Here is a 22,975-nt window from a genome sequence, read left to right as displayed (position 1 = left end):
CAAAGGAGACAAGCTATCAAATTTATTAACCCAAGATATCCTTAGCGGCACATTTTGAATCAACTGGAGTTTTGTTAAGACCTTTTTTTTTTGAAGACCCAGATACAAAATATTACAGTAATCAACACGTGATAAGATGAACACATGAGGCAATTTCTGGAGGCCATCTAGTGAGAATTAAACCGAAATCCGTTGAAACATTCAAGGGCTATTAAAGGTTACCTGGAAGCAGCATTGAGTGTCTGCCTACTGCATAAGTACCAGCATGATACTCGGGTGCCTTCCCCACAACAAATTCATATGTCTCAGTCATCCACAGACATTCATGAGTGAGGCAACCCTGTATACATACACGGATTTCTAATCTCATACAGACAAACAGGAAGAATCACAAAGTATAGCAGGTGTCTAAGGAAAAGATTACAAAGGCCTATCCACTCCATGAAGGGAGGCATAGTTGCAGTTTAACAAGGATGGAGGGAGGACAGATACCCAATAAGGGAGGGAGGGAGGAGAGCGAGACCCAACTATGGAGGGAGGGAGGGGGGAGAGAGAGAGAGACCCAACCACGGAGGGAGGGAGAGGGAGAGACAGAGAGAGAGGGTAGGATCACAGGAAGATTTGCTGGGAGTTAGAGGTGCTGACCGGGGGGAGGGGGGTGGAGAAAAAATAGGGTGATGTTTGAGAGGACTAGATTCTGGAAATGTATTTTTCATTCAGCAGTTAATTTTCTAAGTATAGAATCATCTTTGGGATAATAATGTTTATAAACATTAAAATAACTTACCGGTAATTCTGATTCTTATTCAATAAAGGACTTTTTTGGTTCACATGAAAAGCATAATGAAGTGTCAAAATAGTGAAAACATGTTTCAATTAAATATATATATATATTTTTTTTTAGCACTGGCTGGATCACACAAAACCCATCAAAAACCAAATAAAAAGTAAGTAACTTAAGTGTTCTCTTAAAAAAATGGAATGAATTTAGGTACCAAACCCCATATTTTATCAAGTGAGCTAAATGCCGAGCTGCCCATAGGATTAGAATGGGAGGCTCGGCATTTAGCTTGCTCAGCATGGCTTGATATAAGGGGGAGGGGAGGAGTTTTTATAAAGCATTTTGTTTGTGAAATGGAACATGGCAAGGAAGTGGCAAACTAAAATAAAAAGTGCTTGCGAATATCCCATTCCTATTCAGCGTGTATTTGTTTTTTGGGTTAAAAAATTTTTTTTATATCAACTGCAAGTAATTTGACTTCTATCTTAAAAATCTCTTAAAAGATTGCCACATATTTTTTAAAGTTCTGCTTGGGGCACGTGTAACACTGTGCTCTGACAAATTTTCTGGCAGTGCTATCCAAACCAGACCCAGGCGCATATGGCACATCTTGTTCTTGTGCTGAAGTTAACTTCATAACACAAATTGTTTTGGGTAGGCTGCTCACTCCTAGTTCCATCTCACTTCATGCATGGAGATATCCCACTTTCCTTAGAGCAGGGATCCTCAACCCAGTCCTCAGGACACTGTGCAGTCTGGTTTTCAGGATATCTACAATGAATATGCATAAGAGATGTGCACGCACATTGCCTTCGTTACATGTAAATCTCTTCAATTTATAATCATTATGATATCTTGATAACCAGACCTGATGACGGGGTTAAGAATCATTACTTTAGAGGAAGAGAAGGCCATGCATACAGGGAGGTAAAACCAAAGACTGGATTGGCTTCTTCTGGTTGAATTTAGTGAGATGGCAGCATCCAACTTGTAGCTAAGCTTCTTGGCACTAGAGGAAGGAAGAAAGGAGAATACTGTTGTGACAGAGCTGTGATGATTAAATGGAAACCCTTTTTGGTAAGGCTGGAAATGGATATCAAGTGTCAAATACTCCATCAACTCCCTATATACTTAAATCCAGGTCTTGTGACTCTTGCCTTAAGAATGTTAGATGTATTTGTTCCAGTTCACTTAGCCCTTTTGAAGAGGTAGCAGGCCTTGTGCTGTTGGTGTTCCTGTGCCTTGAAGCAGAAAGTTGAATTGCTCAGTTTTAGCAGCATGTACAAGCCTCTGAAATAGGAGATATTTTTAGGAGCATTTTTCAGCAAGCTGTTCTTCCAAATGTTCTAGACTGCTATGAGTATATTTCAGCCCTAGCCCCTGCCGACTACCACTGATAATGCCAGATATTAAAACAAAACAAATTGTAGTCATCCAAAATCCTAAATTGGAAGTTTTTAATTTTTTAAAATTCCTTCCAATTATACAGATTGTATATATGCCACCTTTTCTATTGAATATTTGAAGGTTTCTGTAGAGATATGTAAATCTATTTCTCTGAGGACAAGCAGGCATAATATTCTCACATGTAGGTGATGTCATCCAGGGGCATTATCAATTGCACTGTCACTTTAAATCTTTAGGCAGTGCTCATATTGCGTGCGTGCCAGTGCCTTTCTGCTTGACGTCAGCTTGCAGGTCCATCAGTTCTTCGTTTTCCATGGAGCTGAGAACCTGTGTCTTCAGTTTTCTCTTCAGTGCATCAAACTTTTGCTTTTCTTTTTTGTATACCTCCCCATATTTAGGGCTCCTTTTACAAAGGTGCGCTAGCGTTTTTAGTGCACGCACTGGATTAGCGCGCGCTAGCTGAAAAACTACCGCCTGCTCAAGAGGAGGCGGGAGCGGCTAGTGCGCGCGGCATTTTAGTGCGCGCTATTCCACGCGTTAAAGCCCTAACACACCTTTGTAAAAGGAGCCCCTAGTTTTCTCTGTTTTCCTCATAATTTCTTGTTTTAATAATGTTCCACTATTTATCTGACTTTAGTTTATTTTTGTCAATTTTTTGTTCTTGGCCTTCAGACCACACCAAGCTCTTTTTTTCCTACTGTAAGCATTGACTGTTTTTGGCATCCTAGTCGAGCTCCCAGGTCAATTGGAAACATAGAAACATATGTTTCTAATTGACTGGGATCCCTTTCACTTTACGGTCGTTTCCCCTCTGTCAAAGAGAATATTAAGTAGCTTTAAGAAATGTTTATGTTGATAATATCATTTCAGGCTTTGACTCACATAAAAGGTGTCCAATGTCTTGATCCTGAACATTGGGACATTAGCTGTGTCCTGTGTTTATGCATGCAAAAGAGGTCTCTGAAAACCTGAAAACTTCAGTTTGAAAAACTTTTCAGTACTGCGTTGGCATCGACATCGAGCATGGTGGGGAACTTAGAACCTAACACTCCACCTCATGTGACTTGGGCATCAACATTGGCACTGAGTGCATCAACACAGCATCCAGCGTATTGAGTGTCAGGCTCCTTACAGAGACAGGATTACTTTCTCATAATTTGTTTCACACCTTGAGGGGCGTAGCATGTAAGAAAGCTAAGAAGCACAAAAGTTCTTTCTCTTCTAGACATGGCACTGTCTCTTCCCAAGTTTCAACTTTCTTGACACATAGTAAGTGTCGACGCACTGAGGATCAGTTCTCCTTCCATCCATCTCCTCATAGGCATGCTTCGATATTGAGATCTCTCATGCCCCAACATCTTGTACAGCAGGCTGCTTCCATGCCGATGTCTCTTTCAGTACTGGCACTGTCTACAGGAGGAGATCAGGGCTATGCTCAAAGATGAGCTTTTGGGGTTACTGCAGATGCAGTCTTCGTTCGCTTTAAAGGCTTCTATGCCTGACTCAGCCCAGCCCGAGGATACATCAAGTCATAGATCTAGGATGAGGTCAACCCTGATTGTGTTGTCATTGGCAGAGGAATTATTTCTTGTATCAAACCATCGGCCTGCACCTTGATGCACAGTCAGTGGTCCTCTTGATACATGCATATTCTCTGACTGACCTACTAGGGAGTACTTCGAGCAGTCTGATTCAGATATCTTCAACCATTCTGATGAGGATTTGCCAGAGTGTAAAATTTTTGCTGGCTTTTTGGAGGCAGATGGGTTAGGCTTTGCCCATCAAAATAGAAGTGCAGGAGGAACCTCTGAACTGTTTGAACTCCTTGACTTTGAGGCACCACCAAACAAACGCATTAAGGTTTTGCATAGGGTCATGAAAGGAGTTCTTTATTTAAGATCTGGGAGAATCCTCTTGTCCAGGTAGTTCCTAAAAAGATAGACACAATGTATGGAATTCAGAAGTACTCAGGCTTTGACGGATCTCAGCTTTAATATCATTCATTAGTTGTTGACTTTGCCCTCAAACGATCACACAGCTCATGATCTTATGCTTCTCCAGGAAGAGAAGCCAGGACATTAGACTCTTTTTTGCAAACACATTTTCCAATCATCTATACCCATCAACATAATTATGGACTACCAATTTTACATGTCCGTCCATTTTAATTCCTTACTTAAACAACTGTCAAAGTTTGAGTTATTTCTTCCTCTAGACAAACTAAAACAAGTTCAACAATTATTACATTACATTAGTGATTTCTATTCCGCCAATACCTTGCGGTTCAAGGCGGATTACAAAAGAAGTTATCTGGCCTTTTCCAGAGGAATTGAAGAGAAGAGCGAGTTGTTTCATAGAATTGGGAAGAGTCTTTTGGTGTTAGTTTGTCTTCAAGGATTTCTTGAATAGCATGGTTTTTATTTCTTTTCTGAACAATTTGTAGTCTGGGGTCGTTATGAGTAAATTGGAGACTTGGTGGTCCAGTTTTGCTGCTTGTGTGGCCATCGTACAGTTTTTTTCATTTGATATCTCTGATTGGGGGATGCGTGAACGGTTTGTGAGTTCTCCTATGTCTGGTTAAGGTACTTTGGATTAGGCGGTTGTTAAGGTAGGCTGGGCTGTCTCCATTTATGGTTTTAAATAGTAGGCAGTAGAATTTGAATTGTATTCTTGCTTGCATTGGGAGCCAGTGTGAATCAAGGTATGCCGCCATGATGTGGTCGTGCTTCCTCAGTGAATAGATAAGTCTTAGCGCTGTGTTTTGAACTTTTGTAGTTGTTTTATCATGGTTGTTGGGCAGGGGAGATAAAGTATTTTACAGTAGTCTAGAAGACCTAGGACTAGGGACTGGACCAAGAGCTGGAATTGTATTCTGTCGAAAAATTTTCAAACTTGCCTCAAGTTTCTCATGACCGCGAATGATTTTTGTATTGTTTTGTTGATTTGTGGTTGCATAGTACAACATCTGTCTATCGTCATTCCTAGAAGTTTTAGAGTGGGTTGTAAGGGATATGTGATTGTGTTTATTACTAGATTTGTTATGGTTGGGGTTTATTATTTTCAAGGAGAATGAATTTTGTCTTGTCTGGGTTCACTTTCAGTTTTTGATTTTTCATCCATGTTGCTACTGCTTCAAGTGTCCTGTGTAGTGTGTCTGTCATGGAGGACGTTGGTTGGTCAAAAGGAAGAAGAATGGTGATGTCGTCTGCATAGCTATAGGAGGTTAATCCTAAATTGTCCAGTCAGATGCTGAGGGATGCGATGTAGAGATTAAAGAGAGTTGGAGATAGTGGAGATCCTTGGGTTACGCTGCAGGGGTTGGACCAAGGTTCTGAATTTTCTTTGTTCAACTTTACTCTGTAAGTTCTAGATTGTAGGAATCCTTGAAACCATGTGTGTACCTTGTCTGTGATTCCTATTGTTTCTAGTATTTGTAGTAGAATGTTGTGGTCCACCAGGTCAAATGCTGCGGTGAGATCCGGTTGTATCATCAGCATTTTTCTACCTGTACTGAGGTGTTGTCTAGCTGTGTCTATGAGGGAAACCAGAAGTGTCTCTGTGCTGTAGTTGGTTCTGAAACCAGATTGTGTGGGGTGGAATATGTTGTGGTCTTCTAGGTAGTTGGTGAGGAGTTTGGCTACCAGGCCTTCCATTAGTATGATATAGAATGTTATTGAGGCTATGGGTCTGTAGTTGGATGGTTGATCCTTTGCTCCTTTAGGGTCTTTTAGGATTGGGGTGATGATGATTTCACTGAGGTCTTGCGGGAAAAGGCCATCTGAGAGCATAGTTTGTATCCATTGTAAGAGGAGACTGCGGAATTTGGTACTGGAGGATTTTAATAGGTATGGAGGACAGTGAATGAGGTCGCAGGCTGTTTGGCTGTATTTTTTGTAGAGTTTGTTAAGATCGGACCATTGTATAGTGGGGAAGTGGGACCAAGTTCTGTCTGCTGCAGCTGATTCTTTTTCTGTGGGGGGGGCATTGTGATCTATTCTAAGTGGGTTGGGGTTCCGGTGAGGGTAGTCCTGGCAGTTGTGATTTTGGTTTTAAAGAGTCATTATTGACTAGGTAGGGTTTGATGTCTGTGAGTTCTTTTAATATTTGGAATAGTTTATTTTGTGTCTTGGGTTTCTTTGCCTATTAGGTTGGTGTAGTGTGTGTCTTTCTTTTTTCTTTTAATCTAATCCAATCCTTAGGTTTGTATACCGCATCATCTCCACGTCCATAGAACTCGACGCGGTTTACAGTAGGAGAAATAGGAAGGAACTACAACAGAGGGTTAGAGGTAGAAGTGTGAAGAAAATTTAGAGGACTTGGGATGCCAAGATATAAGAGTTGCCTTGATTCCTAAGTTGGAGGGAGACTTACATTTTTTGAGAAAAGCCAGGTTTTCAGATGTTTGCGGAATACTTGGAGAGAGCTCAAGTTCCGAAGAGGGGAGGTAAGGTTGTTCCAGAGCTCAGTGATTTTGAAGTGAAGGGAGGTCCCTAGCTTTCCTGTGTGGGAAATGCCTTTTAGCGAGGGGAAGGATAGTTTTAATTTGTGGGAGGATCTGGTGGTATTAGGGTTTGAGGAATTCCAAGAAAGAGGGATACAGGGAGGGAGGATACCATATAGGATTTTGAAAGTTAAACAGGCGCATTTATAGTGGACCCTGGTGATTATCGGAAGCCAGTGGAGCTTGGCCAGGAGCGGGGAGACATGGTCAAATTTACTTTTAGCGAAGATGAGCTTGGCTGCGGCATTCTGAATCCGTTGGAGTCTGTGGAGGTTTTTCTTAGTTAGGCTTAAGTAGATAGAGTTGCAATAGTCCAATCTGGAGAGGATGATGGATTGGACAAGGAGGGTAAAATGTTTTTGATGGAAGCAGGATCTAACTTTCCTCAGCATGTGAAGGCTGAAAAAGCATTTTTTTTACCAAGGATTGGAGGTGGTCATTGAAGGATAATGTGGAATCAATGATGATGCCCAAGACCTTGCTCGAGAACTCAAGCTGCAGAGAGGAGCCAGAGGGTAGTGGGATGGAGGTGTGTAGGTGATCTAGTTTTGGACCGAGCCAAAGAAGTCTTGTTTTGTCTTTTAGTTTTATCTTGTATTGTCGGTTTTGTTTTCGTGGTTTCTTGGTTATTCTTTCTCCATTTTCTTTCTAGTCGTCAGCATTATCTTTTGAGTAGGAGTAGTTCATTATCGAACCATTTGTCTGAGTGTCTGCTAATTCTGTTTTTTGTTTGTGTTGGGGCTAGCTCATCTAGGGTAGCTGTGCTTAGCCTGCACTAGTGTGAGATGAAGTCTTTGGGTTGCATTCTTGGATTGTTGCATCTGTTTTAGTTCAGAATTCAGAGGGGTCAATGTATTTACGTGAGTTGTAGGTTGATCTTTGGGGTTTTGGTTTTGTTTTTGTCTTTGGCCCAGTTGATGTTGAAGGAGTATGTGTAGTGGTCTGACCAGAGGGAGCGAGACCACGTTCCATTTGATGTTTGAATCTCAGGCAGTAAGGGTTGTTGGGTCATGAAGGCTGCGATGTCTAGTTGGTGACCTTTCTCATGTGTGGTTTGTGGGTCTAAAATCTTTTATGTTAGGGCTTCAAGGAATGATAGTAGGTTTTCTACTTGTTTGGAGGATTGGTCTTCGAGACGGAGGTTTAGGTCTCCTAGGATTAGGTTGTAAGTTGCTGTTAGTGAGTTTCAGTATAAAAAGTCTTCAAATTTGGGTCTTGCTGTGTTCCAACCTGCAGAGCATGCAAGTTATGGATCCTTTTAGTGTGGTGCATGAAATTTGACAGGCTAGTAGATCCATGTAAGGGGTGGACATTTTGTCTAGTAAATTCAGATTTAGGGAGTTTCTGACTAAGATGTCTAGACCTCCTCTTTTTTTTCTCTGCAGACCACTGTTATTTTGTATCCCTTTGGGCAGACTTCTGTTTACTACGAGAAAGTATATGGCTAGAGGAACTTTCAATGCATTTCATGATTCTTCCCACATACCTGCAGTAGCAATTGCAATGTGCTGCTTGGCCTTGCTCAGAGTATATGATTTAGAAACTTCAGTACAAGAACACCTTTTCAGTGTTTCTTGTGAGGATGATTACTGTATGGGGATAAAATTGAGGAGGTAGCAGATAAGATCAAAAAAATACTACAAAAAGCATTCAATAATTTATCTACCTCGGTAGGAAAGAAAAGAGATTTTAAATATAGTCTCCTGATAGCTCCATACATATTATCCACTTTTTCTGCAATGACCTTAATCCCTTTGAAAATAATTCTTCTGTTTGACCTTCAGACCAGGACATCACAGCTTCCTTGACATCTTCATCACTTGAAAACCGCTGTTCACAGAGAGATTTCGCCAAAACTAGGAACAGGAAATAATCTGAGGTAGCCTGGTTAGGACTGTAGGGTGGTTAGTTCAGCTGCTGAAACCTACATTCTTGGATGGCAGCCTGTGATTGTTGTGACATGTGCACCAGCGCATTGTCTTGAAGAAGTATGATTGACTCCCGCAAAGCAATCATTGTGTTGGGGTAACTCTCCCTGGTTATAATTGTTTTGTGTGGCATGAACTCTAGAAGCAAAAGTCTTCCATCTTAGAAGACAGTTGCCATGACAGTTTGCCTGCAGATTTTTCTGTCTTGAACTTTTTTGTGCATGTGTTACATCCACACAATATCTTCCCCATAAAAATAAAAAAAGACAAGCTGGCATCCCCCCTCCCCCCGATGACCCCTGGGAAAAAAGAGAGACAGGAGGGATGCCCACTTCCTCCTGCTGCTGCGACCTCCTGCACCTCCCCTTCCCCACCCCCTTACTTAGAAAAAAATCAGCAGGAGGGATGCTCACTCCCTCATGCTGCTGTGAACCCCCCCTGCCAGGACCCCCAACCCACTCTCCATCCTTAGAAATCAGCAGAAGGGATGCCCACTCCCTCCTGCTTAAGCCCCCCTGAACCACCCAGTACTTCTGTGTGAAGATAGCACAAAGATGCTTAGTCCCTCCTGCAGGCAGGCTTACCACTCCAAAATGGCAGACCTTCCGCTTCCCTGTGCATCCTGGGATGCACAGGGAGGGACCTAAGGTCCCGATTGGCTCAGATGCTTAAAGCCCCTTCCAGGGAGTGTGTGAGCCAATCAAGGCCTTAGACCTGCTGCCTGGTGCATCCTGGGATACACTGGGAGGAGTCTAAAGCCCTGGTTGGCTCAGATGCCTAAGGCCCCTCCCCATCTTCACTTAGAGGTATGGAAGTGGTTCAGGGAGCCAGGGGGGATGAAGCAGGAGGTAGTGTGCATCCGTCTTACCAATTTTTTCCTAAGGACATGGAGTGGGTAAGGGGAGGTGAGGTTGTGGCCGGGTGGGGGGGTCTGAGATGGTTTGCGCATTGGGGGGGGGGTTGTGGCAGCAGGAGGAGAGTGGGCATCCCTCCTGCCATATTTTTGTTCCCTGAGAGGGGGAGGGAGTGCTGGTAAGAGAGGCCTTTTTTTTTTTTTAATGGGGCAGATATTATGCATGTTTTACACACACATACAACATTTATGCCCATATGAATAAACATACTGTACAAAGTAAATGTGTCAGCCAGTATTCTTTACATTGACATATATTGTGTGAACTAGTATTCTTCTGTCAATGTCTTTTCCATCTCAACACATCCTTCTCATTAACTTTTTAGGGCGTCAGACATGCCAATTTATTCGCCTCCATTTTGGCGATATATAACTTTTTGGCTATGACTGTGGCTGTGGCTTCTTCATTCCCCCATTTATCAAAAAAGTTTTTCTATTTTTTGTATTTATTTTTTGTATTTATTTATAAAGTGCTCATGCTTATACACTATATTTTCATAAAATTTTAAATGCTAAAGTGAAATAACTTATCTTAAAAGTCGTTGTTTTCTTTAATGTAATCGGATCAGGGACCTGTCAAATCGACATGTTTCGCCGCCAAGGCTTTTTCAAGATTAAGTCCCCTGCACAAATGAAAGAAGACAGTATCACTAATGACCCATACATTCTTACTTATTCCTTAGGTGGTCATAGAAGATGTAATAACCATAATCGTATGCTCACCCTTTTCTTTTTATCTGACCATCCCGATATTAAAGTGTTTCTGATCTATCAAGATGGCCGCGGCGTCTTTTGGTCGGGTATAAGTACCTCCCTTATTGAATGACGTCATTACTTCAGCAGATAGAGGATACCTACATTATATCAATGAATACCATTCCACCTCTTGATTTAAACCCCCCGGTTCCACTGTGTTCAAACTATATATCCATTTTTGTTCAAGCCAATTTAATCTATTTTTAAAATTTCCACCCTCCCACCCAACTTTTACATGAGCTATAATACGCCATTTTATATCTGTGATATCATGAGCATAAGTTTCCCAGTGTTGAACTAACGGAGCCTCCATCACTTTATTCAAGATCCTTGACTTATGTTGAGATGTGTTGAGATGTTGAGATGTGTTGAGATGGAAAAGACATTGACAGAAGAATACTAGTTCATATGAATAAACATGGCAGGACCTGTTGTTTTTTTGGGTCAGTATTAGTGGTCGCTTATTTTTTTGCAATGTTAGGCCATCAATTGGATGGCTTATTATAATATTAATGACTTCACATGGTGAACTGTTTTGAACATCGGGTTGACAAATTCATTTGGTCGCTATGCATCCTAGAGATGCAGCTCTTCACTCCTTGGACTTTAAACATGGTCTGGCTTACTACCTTGACCAGATTAAACTTCATAGAGGATCCTCCCAGCTTTTTGTAGCTTTTGACCCTAACAGACTCAGAGTTCCTGTTAGTAAGAGAACCATCTCCACTCGGCTAGTGGACTGTAGAGAATGACACAGTGCCAAAATTCATCCCCCTCCCCATGGATAACCGCGGGAAACAATCCAGTGTCATTATTTAGTGTCTATCTCAACCTCGGTCCTTCTACACCAGCATAATTCAATGCAAAGCTTGAGGGTCAGTGGTTGTGCCCATTCATACTCTGATTTTTCCCTCTCTTCTTAAAAAATGACATGGGTTTGGTGATTTATTTTGTCACTTTGTCATTCTGTAATGGACTGTATCTTCGTCATGTATACTCAGACTGGGCTGACATTTCAGGGCTGTGTAACAGACTATAGTGTCTGAGCTATGGCTACTTTGGTGGCTGATTTTCTGCTTTACATCTTTTGAGAACATCTGCAAAGTGGCTACTTGGTCCTCAATCCATACATTCAATTCTCACTAATGTTCGGTACAAAACTCCAGAAGAGACAGTCAATTTGGATAAGCAGTTCTTCAAAATCTTTACTGAGTGCCAACTTTTCCTCCAACCTTCTGGGGTTTTGCTAGGTTCATGTTTATATATCCATTATCCTTCTCCAGAGTCATGATTTTGGCAGCTTGGGAGTCCCACATGTGAGAATATAATATCTGCTTGTCCTCAGAGAAAGCAAAGCTACTTGCCTGTAGCAGGTGTTCTGAGCACAGCAAGCATATCTCACAATCTCCCCTAGTTAGCTTCTTAGCTTTGTTATTGAACTGAGGGTCCAATGAGCCGACATCGGGCAGGAAGGCACTGGCATTTGCACGGTATGGGCACTTCCTAAATGTTTAAAGTGACAGTGCACTTGGTTCTGTGGATGACATTGCCTGTTGTCCTTGGAGAACACCTGTTAGTGGTAAGTGTCTTTGATTTAGTTAACTCATAGGCATTCACAAATTTATGAGAAATCTGTAGCTATTTAAAGGTCTATGAGGCTCATGTGGGACTGGTGCTAACATCTTACTTGCTTAGTGATCTTAAACAGCCAGGAAACATCATTGTTAATATATAACCCTTCCAGTACATTGTCATGTAAAGTGAACACGCATGTACCTGGTAATAGCCAGCTGTATTTCTGAGCACTCTGTGAGGGACATTTTTGGCAAATGTGTTTAAAACATGTTATCAATTTTGAACGTGGGCCTTGTTCTGATAATAAGACACCTATAGATCTTTACTATTGTATTAAATATGCTTCTAGTTGTGATTGTTAGCATCTTCCTTTATAGATACTCAGAGAGCTGAATCTGTTTTCTTCTAAACTAAGTGCTCCCCAGATAGCTGACTAGGCCATTCTAGGTCCCATGATTCCAAAGAGTTATGATGACTGTAAAGATTTAAGGCTGGTTACCTAATTGTCCTTTACAGCTATTGTGATATAATGCTGTGACCTTTGCGTTAGGCTTGTCTTCTCAATGATATATGGTTGAATTCCCTGAAAGTAACAGTTTGCCTTTTTTTTATCTAAGAAGAAATGGTCTCTCTATCTGTCTCTAGCGCCTAATCTCTTAATGTTGATCAAGAAATATGAAAGAATATTCCTAAGGTAGATGTATTGCTGCAGCTTATTTCATTAAGGTCCATAAATGGGTCTGGTTTATAGGATGTCTGAAATACTAAAATGAACCTTGTTCACGGATCAAATGTGTACAGGTTGTCTTGAATATTCATTGCGATGTTATAAAAGCCAATGTACTTTTCAGTGGTCTCTTTTTGCTCCTTTCCATAGGAGAACAAAAGTGACTTGAGTTAAAAAAAAAAAAAAATCTGTGGATTGCTTATGTGTCTGCTTTGCTCTGAAGCCCTGGTTAAGATCCTGTTCCTACGCTCTCCGTTGAGCAAAAAAATATGTTGTGCAATGTGTGATTTTATAGTTGATGCTGTTGATTAATGAACTTTGTATTCTTCTTTGTAGTTCTGCCATTGAATGTGTACAATTGTATGTTTTTATCAATATGTAAGTAAAGGGTCCTTTTACTAAGGTATGCTGGCTGTTTTAGCGTGCTAAACGCTAACGTGTTCATGGACTATAATGGACACGTTAGCCTTAGTAAAAAGACCCTTAAATGCATTAGGAGCTGGAAATAGTACAACAGTTAAATGCGGAGAACTCGCGCCTCTCTTTTTTAAAAATAGTTTGCATTGTCAGAGGGACACTATTCTCTTGATATGGTAAACATTTATTTTGGGAAAGTTCAAGGAAAAAAATTTCACCGCATTTAACACCTCTTAAAAGAGTTGGTTGTATATAACTCTTGTTGAAAAGATGATGATAAATGCTTCTAGAAGAACTTGCTAAAATGATTTTGTATTAAAACTTTACTGTTATTTCCTTTTAATTTACTAGGATTTTTTTTAATTTATTAGGAGTTTACTTCCTTTTTCAAGAAATTCAAGAATAAGTTGAAAATAGGCAACAGAAAATTACAGCAGTAAAAATATTCAAATAACTGTACATAGTATGGCATGATATTATATATTACAATGTCAACATAACAGACACAATACACTTATGGTGAGTGAGACCTGGGGTGTCAGATATGACCATATACGATATGTTCCTTCATTACCTATAATGGATTGAGGATACAGCCTTTTAAAGATAAGTTCTTTAAAATCTTAGATAGAAGCACTGATAAAATATGACAAAGAAAAAACAATTTTAAAAAATTTTTCTATAAAAAGCATATTATTATGATGAATGGGGATGTATGAAGAATTGACAGACCGTGGCAGCGTTCTTGCTTAAACTGGTCATATCTGACACCCCAGGTCTCACTCACCATAAGTGTATTGTGGTTTATTCATTCTTTAATTCATACTATACGTTTGTGAGGATGGAACATAACAGACAAACATCTTAATAGATAGCATGGAGGGGCATAATCAAACGAAACGTCTAAGTCCATTTTGGCCTAAGTCACCCAAAGTCGGACGTGGGAAAAGGTCCATTTTTGAAAAATACGTCTAGCATATATTTTTTTTTAATCTTCTTAACTGTACGTCCAGCCATCTGATCGTCCAGACCACTAAGTCGTCCATCTTTATACCCCGTTTTCAACCAAAAATTAATCCAACTCTAAAACGCTTAGAAAAAGACCTTAAGGGTGTGGGAGGGGCCAGAAAAGTAAGGGACTGGACACCCAGACATAGCACCTGACTAGTGGGGTACCTTACAGGGCACTGCTGTAAACTTTACAAAAAGGGTCCCACATACACATCTCACAACAGATCCCTTATAGGTCATAGTGAGCCCCCAGAATCTGCTAGACCCACCTGTCTACCACCCCAATAGCCCGTATGGCTAAAGGAGCCACTTATATGGCAGTACAAAAAGGATTAAGGGGGGGTTTGGTGGATGCACATTTTTCCCCATTAATGCAGTGATTAGAGTGGCTTATGGGCCTGGGTCCTCCTCTTTATGGTTCACTATCCCATCCCCAAGACCACTTAAGCCAACTCTGTGCAGCTCTACTAGGCTATCCTAAGCCAGGATGCCAGATGCTGATGCTCTGGAGGCAGATATGTAAAGGTGTTATTACAAATTTTATGGGGGTGGGGGAGGGTCATTGATCACTGGGGCAGTGTGTGGGGGTCTGTACTTTGTGTCTGCAGTGCTTATCTGGTCACTTTGGATACCTTATTGTGACTTAGACCTGGTTTTAGATGGCCTAAGTCACAACGTCTAGGTTCCGTCTAGTCAGTGTTGTAAAGCTTTCGGTTAAACATGCAGTATGACTAAGTCTAGGACGGCCCACATCCTGCCCAAATCCCGCCCTCGACACTCCTCCTGACATGTCCCTTTTAGCTCTGGTCGTTCAACAGCACTGTGAAGGCCTAGGTTGTTTTTAAATACGTCTAAAACCTGGTTCGATTATTGGCACTTGGATGATTTGTCTTTTAGAGCATCCAAGTGCCGATTCAGGCTGATGTTTTTTTTTAGACGTTTTTTTGTTTCGATTATGAGCCCCCTAGAGTATAAGCAAAGGTGAGACATATAAATAAGATAGACTAGAACAGTGGTCTTCATTGCAAGGCCTGTGAGCCAATGGCGGGCTGCAGAGACCTTTTGGTGACTTGCGCAGCAGTCTGGGATTACATCCCTCCCAGGGGTGTCAAAGTCCCTCCTCGAGGGCTGCAATCCAGTCGGGTTTTCTGGATTTCTCCAATGAATATGCATGAGATCTATTTGCATGCACTGCTTTCATTGTATGCTAATAGATCTCATGCATATTCATTGTGGAAATCCTGAAAACCCGACTGGTTTGCGGCCCTCGAGGAGGGACTTTGACACCCCTGCATCCCCCCCTTTCTGCCCAGTTCATCCCTGCAGCCGCTCTTTCTCTCTTTGAGCCTCTGGCAGCTTGAGTGAGGTAAACACGCTGCCTTCAGTGACCTGGAAGTTTCCCCTCTGCTACAGCTTCCTGACCTCGTGAAGCAATAGCAGAGAGAAAGCCTCCGGGCTGGTGAAAGCAACAAGTTTACTTCACTTGCGCTGTTGTGGCCCAAAGAGAGAGCAGCTGCCACTGGATCCTGTGGAGAGGAGGAACATAGAGGAGCTCATGGGGAATTGCAGGAGAGGTAGTCCACGGGGATGGAAAAGGGAAAAAGAAGAAAGGTTTGATTTATTTATATCCCGCCCTTACCAAGGGCGGGTTACAAACTTACATACAAAATCGACAATAAATTACATGATTACAAAATAACATACAAAAATACATAAGAGATCAACAATAAATACACCCACAATATAGGATACTATTAACAACACAAAGCAAAAAATACAAACAATAAAATACATAGGCGACCAGCACCTTACTGTCATCATCTCTTCCTTATAAACAACATAGTCTCATACCCTCTACTTCATCTGACAAAAACTGGGGGAGGAAAGGGGAGGACAGAGATGCTAGACCATAGTAGGGAAGAGAAGGAGAGGAGATAAGACCTCAAGAAGGGAGAAAGGGAAGGAGAGGTGTTCTGATAGGAATGAATGTTGAGAAGTATTGATGTCATGGCCCCAAGTAGGAAAATATTTATCGGCTCTCTGTCAACCCTTTTGGACCCCAAATGGCTCTTGCTTTAAAAATTAGTGAAGATCACTGAACCTAGAATAACAGGTGTTTAAAATTACCCCTTCCCATTTATTTCTAAGAAAATTGCATGTGAAATCAGACAGGTGCATGAATATAATCTCAGCTAGGATAGAAGTGATTAAGCAAGTCCGGCTTAGTCATAAGAATTTCCATACTGGGACAGACTGAAGGTCCTTCGAGCTCAGCATCCTGTTTACAACAGTGGCCAACCTAGATCCCAAGTAATAAAACAGATTTTATGCTGCTTATTCTAAGAAAAGAAGTAGATTTCCCCAAGCCATCTCAATAATGGCCAATGGACTTCGCTTTTAAGAATTTACCCAAACCTTTTACAAACCCCACTAAGCTAACTGATTTCACTACATTCTCTAGCAATGAATTCCAGAGTTTAATTACACGTTGTATGAAGCAATATTTTCTCCAGTTTGTTTTAAATCTACTACTTAGTAGCTTCATCACATGCCCCAAGTCCTAGTATTTTTGGAAATAGTAAAGAAGCAATTCACATCTACCCTTTCTATTCCACTCACTATTTTATAGACCTCTATCATATCACCCCTGAGCCATCTCTTCCCCAAGCTGAAGAGCCCTAGCTGTTTTAGCCTTTCCTCATAGGGAAGTCATCCCATCCCTTTTATCAGGGAGCGGACTCCTGGGCACGATGGACCACTGGTCTGACCCAGCAATGACAATTCTTATGTTCTTATGTCTCCCTTCGCTTTTCTAATGAAAGACAGAAAACAGAGAGTAGGTTTAAATGGTCAAATTTCTCAATGGAGAAGGGTAAATAGGTTCCCCAGGGGTCTATGCTGGGACCCCTGCTTTTTAACACATTTAACAATGACCTAGAGATTTTAATAACTAGTGAGAATTGAATGTGATGATGATGACATAAAGTTGTTCAAAGTTGTTAAATTGCAAGAGGATTGTGAAACATTGCAAGAAGACCTTGTGAGACTGGGAGACTGGGCATCAAAATGGAAGATGACATTTAAGGTGAGGAAATGCAAAGTGATGCATGTGGGAAAGAGGAATCCAAACTATAGCTACGTGATGCACAGTTCTATGTTAGGAGTCACTGCCCAGGAAAAGGATCTAGTTGTCATTGTTCAGGATACATTGAAACCCTCAGCTCAATGTGCGGCGGCAGTTAAGAAAGCAAGTAGAATGTTAGGAAAGGGATGGAAAACAAAGATGAAAATGTTATAAGGCTCTTGTATTGCTCTATGGTACAGCCCCTTCTTGAATATTGTGTGCAGTTCTGGTTGCCGTATCCCAAAAAAGTTATAACGGAATTACCTCCTATCTGATGTCTTTCTAATTTGCTCAGAAGTCTTTCATGAGGTATTTTATGAAATGCCTTTTGAAAATTCAAATACACAATATTAACCGGCTTATCTTTATCCATGTGTTCATTCACCTCTTCAAAGAAATGCAGTAGATTGGTGAGGCAAGATTTCCCTTTACTAAATCCATGTTGGCTTTCTCTCATTAATCCATCTTATGTATATGTTCTGTCATTTTGTTCTTTATAATAGTTGGTGTTGGTCCTTCTGTGTTTGCAACCAGCAAATGAATTGCTTATTCTATTAAAGGGTTGGGGAACTAATGTCACTCCCATCTCCATTACCCATCATAAAAGCACACAACATATAAATATAATATGAGCAGGCATAAAATACTTATCTCGTTTCCGACCAGCCAGATCAATAGCTAGTCTCTCATACTCTGCAAAATATACTTGCCAAACTAGTCAGGCTATTATCATTTTTCAAAACTTCTATTAAGGTCAGAGCAGATTCCAGCATACTGGTACTGCTATCAAAAATGCATGTTTGCTCATTCCTCTGCCCTTTTAAGGGATCATCAGCAATTTTTTTTTTTTTGCCTTGTGAATCAAATCTGTAAAAAGTGTGTGTGTGTGTGTGTGTGTGGGGGGGCATTCTGTTCCATTTAATGATAGATTAGCTGATTACAATCCATGTAGGGCCTTGAAAGTTAACAGAATTACACTAAACTAAACCAAAGCTCGACACGGTTAACAAGGGTTAGGGTAGAAAGGAACTCCAGTGAAAGGAAAAGACAAAATGAAGAGAAAATTTAGGACAGAGTAACCAGAGAGAGGAAGAGTTACATTTTTGAAAATAACCAGGTTTTCAGATGTTTACGGAAGATTTGTAGGGAGCTCAGATTCCTAAGAGGGAGGTAAGATTGTTCCAGAGCTCAGTGATTCTGAAAGGGAGGGAGGAACCTAGTTTTCCTACAAGGGAAACACCTTTTCGAGAGGGAAAGGAAAGTTTCAGTTTTTGGGTAGATCTGGTGGAATTGGGGTTAGAGGAATTCCAAGAAAGAGGAATAAAAGGGGGGGGGGGGAGAATGCCGTGTAGGATCTTGAAAGTAAGGCAGGCACATTTGAAGTGGACTCTGGAGATTATCGTGAGCCAGTGGAGCTTGGACAAAAGTGGTGAGATGTGGTCGAATTTGCTTTTTGCGAAGATAAGCTTAGCAGCGGCATTTTGAATCAGCTGGAGTCTTTGAAGGTTTTTCTTTGTTAGGCTTAGGTAGATAGAGTTGCAATAGTCCAGTCTGGAAAGGATGGTGGATTGGACAAGGACGGCAAAGTGTTTTTGATGGAAACAGGTTCTCACTTTCCTTAGCATGTGAAGACTGAAGAAACATTTTTTTATTAGGGAGTTGAAGGAAAGTGTAGAGTCAATGATGACTCCCAGAATTTTACTTGAGTATTCAAGATGCAGGGTGGGACCAGAGGACAGTGGGTTGGAGGTGGGCAGTTGGTCCAGTTTTGGGCCAAGCCAGAGAAGTTTTGTTTTGGATTCGTTCAGTTTCATCTGCACAGTGTGGGCCCAGGATTGAAGGTTCGATATACATGAGGATATGTTCGCAGAGAGGTTGGTGAGGTTTCGGTCGGTCTCGAGGAGAACAAAGATGTCATCTGCGTAAGTGTAAAGTGTTTCAAGTGGGGAGAGATGGAGGAGTTTAAGGGAGGACATGTAAATGTTGAAGAGGATAGGAGAGAGAAGTGAGCCTTGTGGGATTCCACATATCGGGTTCCAGGGGGAGTAAGAAGTGCCCTTCATGTTGACTGTGTAGGAGCGGGAGCGTAAGATCTTCGAGAACCAGTCAAGGACTGTGGAGTTAATGCCTATCTCGGTGAGTTGGTAAATTAGGATATCATGATGGACGACATCAAAAGCTGCAGAGAGGTCGAATTGAAGAAGGACGGCGAACTTGTTGCGAGAATGGAGATGTTGAACTTTTGAGATTAAAGAGGTCAGAAGGGATTCGGTGCTGAAGTTGGGACTGAAGCCGTATTGGTAGGGTAGAAGAATGGTGAATTTTTCAAGGTAGGAAGATAGTTGAGTGGATATGATGGATTCTAGCATCTTGGTAAGGAGAGGAATGTTTGCTATTGCACGGTAGCTGGATGGTGTGGAGGGGTCTAGATCAGTTTTTTCAGTAATGGGGTTAAGGAGATATGGCCCATTTCTGGGGAGAATAGACCCGAATGGAGGGCGGAATTTATGAGAATGGTAAGAGATGAGATGGCCTGAGGGGGAGTGTTCTCGTAAAGGTAGGTGGGGAATGGATCCAAGGTACAGTTGCAGGATTTCAATTTGAGGCAGAGATTATGGACCAGGGATTCAGAAACTAGTTCGAAGGAAGACCAGGATCTGTCGGCTGGGATGGGGCAGGAGTCTATTGGGATAGGGTTGGGGTCAATTGGAATCAAAGATTTGTAGGAGATTGCAGGTGGGAAGGAGCACCTTATCGCTGAAGAACTTTGCTAGAGAATTGGCTGAGGGGTAGGAGGGTAGGATGGAGTCATTTTTGGAGGTTAAGGAACGCCAGATGTTAAATAATGTGCTACTCTGGTTGTTGGATTTGGAGATTTTGTCACCGTAGAAGTTTTTCCTTGCTTTTTTTAGAACAGTATTGTAGAATTTAATATTGACCCTCCAGGAGTGTCTGTCTGTAGGGGATTTAGATTTTTTCCATTTTCATTCCAGAGCTCGGCATTTCTGTTTCAGTTCTCTGTGGTATGGGAGGTACCAAGGGGCCTTACGGGAATAGGAGATGGTTTTAGAGGAGAGAGGGGCAAGGGAATGGAAGGTGGACTCGGAGAGGGCGACCCAGTTTTGCCAGTTAGTTTCTGGTTCTGCTGGTTTAGGGATGGAGGAAAATTTGTCAAGAAAATTGGTCCAGAACAGATTGCTCGAGATTTTTAAACTGTTTTCAAAAAGCTACAAGTAACCAATGAATTGCTCATATAATGGGGGAGACGTATTTATTTCAAAAATTTCTGTTCTGTAATTTATAAAATTCTAGGCGAATTACAATTAAACAAGCATAAAACCGAGACAAGACTAATGCAATATATATAACCACATACAAAATCATAAATAAATAATAGTTTCACTCTTTTCAAGTACATCCAATTCATGTATCAAAACATTTAGCGCTATATCCCAAATGTTCTCTCAAACAAGATATATTTCAGCTCTCTCAACTGTAAAGGTAATGCATTCCACAATAGTGGGCCAAAAAAAAAAGTAGATCTATATTCATCCAAATGGGCCTAAAAGAAGGAATATCAAGTAAGTTCTTTGATACTGACCACAGAGATCTATATGGCTGGTGTAAGGGCCTGTTTTACAAAGCCGCGATAGTGGCTGCATCACGGAAAGGGCCCCGAGCCCATAGAGATTTAAAGAGCTTCGAGGCTGTTGCCACGCGGCAGCCGCTAGCGCAGCTTTGTAAAACAGGCCCTAAATGTAAAGCTGATGCAATAACCACTGAAATCTTATTTGTAATTAACTTAAAAGCCAATAAAAGAATTTTATATTGAATCTAAAATTCAGTAGGTAACAATGTAATTTTAGAAGCCAAGAGATTATATATAGATTTAACAAATTAAATATTTTTACCTTCGAAAGTAAATGAAGAAGGCATTTCTGCCATTGGATGCTCAGTAAGAAACATCACTTGAGTTTTAATTATATTTAAGTTTGGACGAATTTTATGTATCTAAGAAATAATTGATCTTAAATACAAATGCAATAGATCAAGACTCATTAATTGTTGACTCAACTTTGAAACAAAAAACTGAACCACATCTATTTAAATGCGATACTGGAGTCATAGTCCACTCATCAATTTACAAAGTGGTCATAAAAAGATGTTAGATAATGCTGATCCCTGAGGACACAAGTATTGCATTCCATAAATTCAGATCTTTTATTTTGGTTCACCACACAGAATTTCAGTGCGCAGCGGCCGCTAAGAGAGCGAATAGAATGCTAGATATAATCAAGAAGGGTATTACTACCAGAATGAAAGAAGTTATCCTGCCGTTGTATCAGGCGATGGTGCGTCCACATCTGGAGTACTGCGTCCAATATTGGTCGCCGTACCTTAAGAAGGATATGGCATTCCTCGAGAGGGTTCAGAGGAGAGCGACACGTCTGATAAAAGGTATGGAAAACCTTTCATATGCTGAGAGATTGGAAAAACTCGGACTCTTTTCCCTGGAGAAGAGGAGACTTAGAGGAGATATGATAGAGACTTACAAGATCATGAAGGGCATAGAGAGAGGACAGATTCTTCAAACTTTCAAAAAAATAAGAGAACAAGAGGGCATTCGGAAAAGTTGTAAGGGGACAGATTCAAAACGAATGCTAGGAAGTTTTTTTTTACCCAACATGTGGTGGATACCTGGAATGCGCTTCCAGAGGGCGTAAAAGGGCAGAGTACAGTACTGGGGTTCAAGAAAGGATTGGACAATTTCCTGCTGGAAAAAGGGATAGAGGGGTATTGATAGAGGATTACTGCACAGGTTCTGGACCTGTTGGGCTGCCGCGTGAGCGGATTGCTGGGCACGATGGACCTCAGGTCTTACCCAGTGGAGGCATTGCTTATGTTCTTTTGTTCCTATTAGATAAGAAAGATGGCAAACCATTCAAGAACAATTCCACTGATTCATTTCATGCCCTTCATCTAATTCATATAAGAACAGACCTACTGGGTTAAACCAATGATCCATTTAGTATCCATGTCACAAGTACCTGGCAGAAACCTAAATACTAGCAATGTTCTATGCTACTAATCCTAGGGCAAGCAGTGGCTTCCCCCCATGTCTACTCACATTTTTGTTTTACAAACAACTTACATTTACCATCACTTTGTGTCATCTGTCAACAAGTTTCTAATTCAGTTCACCATTTTGGAGTCTAACTTCAGCCCTCTGGGTTTATTTATGAGTATCCTATGAGGAACAGTGTCAAAAGCTTTGCTGAAATCAAGGTAGACTACATCTAACATATGTCCTTGATTCAATTCTCTAATTACCCAGTCAAAGAAATCAGATTTGTAAAGCATTATTTTCTTTTGGCAAAAAACATGTTGCACCCATCTTGTAACTTATTAGATACCAGGAAGTTCACTTTCAGCAGTCTCTATTATTATTCTAACCACTGAAGTGATGCTTTCTGGCCTATAGTTTCCTTCTTCTCTGTTAACTACTTTTATGAAGAAGGACCACATTCACTGTTCTGGAATCCTGTGGAATCTCTATCATCTACAAGAATTTATTAAACAAATCTTTAAGAGGATCCACCAGAATCTCTGAGCCCCCTTAATATTCTGGGATGGATTTCATTCAGTCCCACAGCTTTGTCCACCTTCTGTTTTTTACGAATGGAGCAACATCTATGCTATTCCCATATATAGCTTTTGTCAGCGACCAAGTTCCTTCTCCAGGATTTTCTTTGTCAACACAGAAGAAAAGCATTTGATAAATTATCAAATTTGCTGATGACACAGTTATTGAAAGTTGTTAAATTGCAAGAATAT

At 41.0% G+C, this 22,975-nt stretch overlaps 1 protein-coding gene across 6 annotated transcripts in view; it reads left to right on the top strand.

Moving 5' to 3' along the window:
• The window catches only part of EPB41L4B (erythrocyte membrane protein band 4.1 like 4B), a 449,748-nt gene that overhangs the window by 121,562 nt on the left and 305,211 nt on the right, over window positions 1-22,975 (top strand). For all 6 annotated transcript variants that reach the window (XR_004538081.1, XM_033930624.1, XM_033930625.1 and 3 more), the window contains one exon: window positions 905-947. Coding sequence is in view for 5 of the 6 variants with exons in the window: in XM_033930624.1 (XP_033786515.1) it covers window positions 905-947 (43 nt within the window). In the remaining variant the exon portion in view is untranslated. The remainder of the gene's footprint in view (window positions 1-904; window positions 948-22,975) is intronic.

Source organism: Geotrypetes seraphini, chromosome 2 (genome assembly GCF_902459505.1).
Source record: "Geotrypetes seraphini chromosome 2, aGeoSer1.1, whole genome shotgun sequence".
Taxonomy (NCBI): Eukaryota; Metazoa; Chordata; class Amphibia; order Gymnophiona; family Dermophiidae; genus Geotrypetes; species Geotrypetes seraphini.
This window is presented reverse-complemented; position numbering and strand designations above follow the sequence as displayed.